This window comes from Gigantopelta aegis, chromosome 10 (assembly GCF_016097555.1).
Source record: "Gigantopelta aegis isolate Gae_Host chromosome 10, Gae_host_genome, whole genome shotgun sequence".
Classification (NCBI taxonomy): domain Eukaryota; kingdom Metazoa; phylum Mollusca; class Gastropoda; order Neomphalida; family Peltospiridae; genus Gigantopelta; species Gigantopelta aegis.
In genome coordinates, this window is record NC_054708.1 from 32,550,128 (window position 1) to 32,556,116 (window position 5,989).

Consider the following 5,989-nt stretch of genomic DNA (forward strand, 5'->3'; position numbering starts at 1 on the left):
CCTCTCTCAATATCTGTGTGGTTCTTAACCATATGTCTGACGCCATATAACCGTAAATAAAATGAGTTGAGTGCGTCGTTAAATAAAACATTTCCTTCCTTCCTTCTAAATTAAAATAATAATAATAATAATAATAATAATAATAATAACTTGACAAGTAGATCCCGAAAATTGAGGTTTGACAGAACAGTGTCATATATCTTTCACGTATGCAACGAACGATATCCACATAACGTAACTCTGGAAGGAAAAAGTAAAGTTTGTTTTATTTAACGACGCCGCTAGAGCACATTGATTTTTTATCTTATCATCGGCTATTGGACGTCAAACATATGGTCATTCTGACACTGTTTTTAGAGGAAACCCGCTGTCGCCACATAGGCTACTCTTTTTACGACAGGCAGCAAGGGATCTTTTATTTGCGCTTCCCACAGGCAGGATAGCACACACCATGGCCTTTGTTGAACCAGTTATGGATCACTGGTCGGTGCAAGTGGTTTACACCTACCCATTGAGCCTTGCGGAGCACTCACTCAGGGTTTGGAGTCGGTATCTCGATTAAAAATCCCATGCCTCGACTGGGATCCGAACCCAGTACCTACCAGCCTGTAGACCGATGGCCTGCCACGACGCCACCGAGGCCGGTAACTCTGGAAGGAAGCCTGATTGGTCGATAATCACAAAATATTATTATATATTAATCGATTAAAAAACATTATGTGCAAAATAATAAAATGTGTTGAGGCGTTAATGTTAAATAGACAGAAGGACAAGAAAATGTTGCGGTTTTGTGATTTCAATCTAAAAGACATAAATAAAAATGCATGAGTGCCCGATTTCTCTTACGATTGGTGGCAATTTGCACTGCTGGTGAAAAATTAAATGTAATTTATAAAAATAACCTCATTGGCTATCACTAATCTTAAGAATTTACTTCATATTCCAAATAAATAGTCTTCAAACATGCATCTATGCAAAAACAACAAGCAGACTCATTGCAGGGTATACAAGGGAGCTAACTGTATTCTGCTATCCATGACCTCGTCACAGCCAATTGCAAGTTTAACTAGAAGTTATCTCCAACATATGATGGAGACAATATTGATCTACCATGGGTCATCTCTTTCACGGGTATGTAAAACTTTAATAGAAGAGAGTTTCTGTTTTAATTAATATGATATAATTATGATCATCAACACTATGGACATTATGTACAGGGCATTTTTATTTATTTATTTACTCGCGTTTATTTTTTTCGTTCAGTATATTTCTAAAGACGTCATTTCATAATTTCAACAGTTTTTGTCTGAGCACAAAAACAAACATAGAGAGACAACGACGAAACTGCAGGACAAAAACGTAAAGACGTTGAACAGACAAGAGAAATAAGAAGCGGCGTTGCGTCCAAGTAGGATTTTCAGTTCAGGAATTCGTCAGGGACGCATTTGTAAAACTTGACCTGAAAAGATACAAATCACACCCATAATACCAACAGGATAGCAGCGATGTCGCAAAGGTATTCATGAGTATACATGCGCTTAGCTTGTTGATTTATTTGTTCTTTTGGTAACCTGGAATCATCACCCATTCGACCATTCGTATGAACATCCAAACATCCATATGACTACCCGTATGCCGTGCCGTGCTGCGACTTGTTTTGCCTTGCCTTGCCTTGCCTTGCCTTGCCTTGCCTTGCCTTGCCTGCCTGCCTGTCTGCCTTGCCTTGCCTCACTCACTCACTCATCCTCTCACCCACGCACTCATCCATGATCAATGAAACATACTTACAAAACTCCCCCGCCCACTCACCTAAATGGACCCTCCAATCCAAATCGACAATCCTACCGACCCTCCACCCAAATCCATCCTGCCCTCCCTCCATCCATTTATCCATTCGTTCATTCATATTTAATTCATTTATTTCCATCAGCTGAATTACCAATAACTATTAAATGGTATGAAGTACCCTAAATATCACTGATATATATAATAATAATAATAAGGCAGTTTGCACTTTGAAAGAATACAAATGGTGTTTACCTCATCTATATAGCCCACGAAGTTGACAAGCCCGGTTCCTTTGCCTATAGTCATAGAACAGTCCACTCTGGCTATATCGGAAGCTAAATCTGTTTCAGATAAATAAGAAAAGTCAGGAAAACAACAACAAACAAACTAAAACAAGAAAGAAACAAATAAATAAAACAAAGACCCCCCCCCCCCAACATATTCCCCAACTACACTCCCCCCCCCCCCCCCCCATCCCCCCACCCCCAAACAACAACAACAAATTATAATAAACTGGGAAAATAGCGAGCGTCCGCAAAAAAATCCATCTATTGAACGTAGACATTGTATCTTGCCTGACATATAATAAAGAAGGCTGTCCAGATTTAGACGGGGGCCAAAGGGACCTATAGTCCGTCCCATCCTCCTACACATTTTAAATTTTTTTTTTTTAACAATTTCAGTTTTGTTTGACATAAGAAGACGTAGAAATAAAAAAATGTAAACTATTTTTGTGTGTAATGTAGAAAACAATCGGCTCAGAAATAAATAACTTATAGTAAATTCAATAGTATGAAAAAGGCGTTCTCTGTGGGAAGGACTATACGTCCCCTATTTTTATTACCTAATTAACTTTTCCTGTGTAGAAAGGGCTGAGTCTTGTTTATCAATATCATGGAAATACATTACATTAATGTTCCCCACACCACCCCCACCCCATCCCCATCCTAGACCCGCGACTGGATATAACTCAATTCATGTTTATTTATAGTTTTATAAATATTGCAACATACCTCCAATAATCGGATATATTTTCCCGTCAACTCTTAATTCAGCTCGCATTCCAAATTTTAGCAAAACCACTTCATGCCATGTAGCCAACGACTAAAAACAAATTAATAATAAACATGACAAATGAAAATACAGTCAATATTATATCTTTATAGTAATTGTTCAAAATGTGAATTTGCGTTTAGATATTAGAACAGAAACCGACTTAAAAAATCGTTCGTTGTTGATTAAATAGCCAAACTTACGACCTATAGCTGGCCTTGACTTTTCAATGAAATAATGCAGGTCTGTTTTAGGACCATTTTCCCCACACGCGGATTTGATACAGTTTATGTGCGGTGCGTGATCGGTTACCAGCCCTTCACATCTGAGGTGCATGTTCGCGCGTGCTCGCCCAAGTTCACCTTAATTTAATCTCAGAAATACTTTTTTTTCGTCCACCTAAAAATATAGTAACTAGCTATTTGAAAAATTGCATGTCATGTCATGTCGTAGGGTTTTACATGCACATTCAGAAAAAGCTATTGTAGCGCACGCTTGAAAAATTGCTTTAACCCCAGCCAGTTAAAGCTCTATCTTAACCGGCCGCGAGCGATTATTTTAGAAATCATTGATTTCCATTGTCGCATCCTAACTGCACACGCGCGACGCGAGAGGTTTATATGTCGCGTCGCACGCGTGTGGTTAGGATGCGGCAATTGAAATCAATGATTTCTAAAATAATCGCTCGCATCGATCGCGGCTGGTTAGAATACAGCTTAACTGCACGCGCGCGACGCAAGAGATTTATATGTCGCGTCGCACGCATGCGGTTAGGTTGCGGCAATTGAAATCAATGATTTCTAAAATAATCGCTCGCATCGATCGCGGCTGGTTAGAATACAGCTTAACTGCACGCGCGCGACGCAAGAGATTTATATGTCGCGTCGCACGCATGCGGTTAGGTTGCGGCAATTGAAATCAATGATTTCTAAAATAATCGCTCGCATCGCTCGCGGCCGGCTAGGATACAGCTTTAGACTTGGAGTATTTTTACATGCTCCTATACCACTAAGGTTTCAGGCATGTCCATCACGGGTCCGGTCTCTGGATAGCCAGTGACCTGACTCGGGACTGAAATACAAAATAGGGGCAGTTTTGGTGAAAAAACACAAACAAACCCCAACCCCAGCCAGCCTCAATGTTTCAATACCATTTTACTGATTCAGTCATTGTTCAATGTGTGGTATTCAAAACCTTTTTTTAAATCAGTATATGCAAGCTTTACTCAAAAGTTTTTCGCATGGAGGTTATGAAGAGAGAGATTTATCACTCGCCTGATATTTTCAAATGGGAAGGGCAGGGTTACCAACAAGAGCGCCACAAATTTGAAAACACTGCTGTTGAGGACCACATAATCGAGTTTTGATGACTCTATTTTCCACATTTCGTGCTCACAGAGCATCCACGCCGCGCCTAAAACTGCGAACACTACCATAAGTGTACACTCATAACATAAGAATAATGGCTCATACTTACTTGGCCCAAGTGACCTCTGACCAGTTACTCATGCTGATAAACATAATATCCATACGCAAAATCAACTCTGGCAATTAACCACGGAAGTCGGCGATGCCAATGAGATTGCCGTATTTGTTTTGCCGTGCATTTTTTTTTTTTTTTTACATCACTTCTTGTAATTAATTAATTAAAACAATATTGTAATACTGAAAAATTAACCTCCCCTCTTACACATTAACCCTTAATTGCCAGGGTTGTAAAATAAACGTTAACCTTGTGTGAGAACCGTAATATTTATAATAATATTAAATTGACACATGATTTCTAATCATAACAGTGTTTAGGAAGGGGGTTGTGGAGCAGTTACCCTCTGATATACAGTCTTCTTAGGATACCCACACAATATTTCCTATCAACAGAAATGAATAATTGTCCCAGATAGGAAGGCAAATGTCATTCTACGGTTATTGATATACTGATTGTGTAACACTGGTTCCATCGAGGAGGTTCGATCCTCTGATCCAAGCACACCAGGCGAGCGCTCTGCCACCCGAGCTAGAATCAGCCCCAAAACAACATACATACACTTAACTATCTGAGACCCGTGCCTTAAAGCGATCTTAGCGCTAAGATCACCTTTAGGGTATAACTACATAATACACTGAAGATGATCTTGGCGTTAAGATCGCTTCGTGGAATAGGGCCGCAGGCCCCGCTTTACGAAGTTAGCGTTAAGAACACCTTAAGCGCATAACTATCTTATGGTCTTAATGTGATCTTAACACTAAGATCGCTTTGTAAGTTATCTTAGTGCTAAGAACACCTTAAGCGCATAGCTATCTTATAGCCTTAAGGTGTTCTTAACGCTAAACCGCTTTGTAAAACGGGGCCAATTTTACGACGCTATCTTAGCGCTAAGAACACCTTAAGCACATAGCTACCTTATGGTCTTAAGGTGATCTTAGCGCTAAGATCACTAAATGTAAAGCAGGGCCCTCAGGTCCGATTAAACTAGAGGTTGCTTACAATGTCTGGCGAATTAATCGTCACTGCTTCTCCGTTCTTCAATCGGAATCCTCCATGAACGGAACCGGTTCGATCCGAGCTCGTGAGCACAGCGATCCCAAATGTGGCCTCTTTATCACAGTCGCTGTTGTCTATCAACGCTATCCTTTGAGAATCCCCCGTTTTCAAAACGTCCAATTTAAACCGGAAGTGTAGAGTGAAATTCGACCGGAACTCCATGTTGTTCAAGGCCCAAGCGATAACTTGGCGTCGTCCGTTAAAGTATACCGCTCCTCCCCCGACAGCGGCCGGGTCCGTTTTTCTGATCCAAGCGTTACTTCCGCCGGAAGCTGTTTTCCCGTTAACGTCCTTCACAGTGTTGTCAAATGGAAAATAAATATACGGTGCGCATTTCTCTGGAAGGAAAAAACAAACAAACCAGGTAATGAACAAGTGAAAAACCCCAAAACAAAACCGAATTTAAATAAACAGCGAGTTATTATCATTAAATAGCTTTCTGACACTCGATTAACATGACTTATGCCTCGGTCACATATAATGCTGCCGCCGCACGGTTCAGCGGTCTGCGGTTTGTAGATGGGATTTTTACAAATCGTACGGCTTTGCGGGCTGCGGAAGCAGTGTTAACAAATGTTACGGGGTCCGCACGGCAATCGTAAAAGTC

General features: G+C 40.5%; 1 protein-coding gene across 1 annotated transcript; it reads right to left on the reverse strand.

Annotated features, from left to right (window-relative positions):
- Positions 1-1,218: 1,218 nt before the first annotated feature.
- Positions 1,219-5,712, reverse strand: LOC121382889. Its single transcript, XM_041512568.1, has 4 exons — positions 5,326-5,712; positions 2,802-2,892; positions 2,041-2,129; positions 1,219-1,459 (listed from the first exon to the last, which is right to left on the reverse strand). Exons 1-4 carry the CDS (start codon positions 5,542-5,544, stop codon positions 1,418-1,420), a joined length of 441 nt encoding a protein of 146 aa, XP_041368502.1. The 5' UTR covers positions 5,545-5,712; the 3' UTR covers positions 1,219-1,417.
- Positions 5,713-5,989: the final 277 nt, after the last annotated feature.

Excerpts from the sequence above, each read along its gene's own strand:
- LOC121382889 (XM_041512568.1), bottom strand. The coding sequence starts at position 5,544 with ATGGAGTTCCGGTCGAATTTCACTCTACACTTCCGGTTTAAATTGGAC. Across the intron at positions 2,893-5,325 it reads CGATTAATTCGCCAGACATT|TCGTTGGCTACATGGCATGA; the intron begins GTAAGCAACCTC and ends ATTTGTTTTTAG. Across the intron at positions 2,130-2,801 it reads AATATATCCGATTATTGGAG|ATTTAGCTTCCGATATAGCC; the intron begins GTATGTTGCAAT and ends TATCTGAAACAG.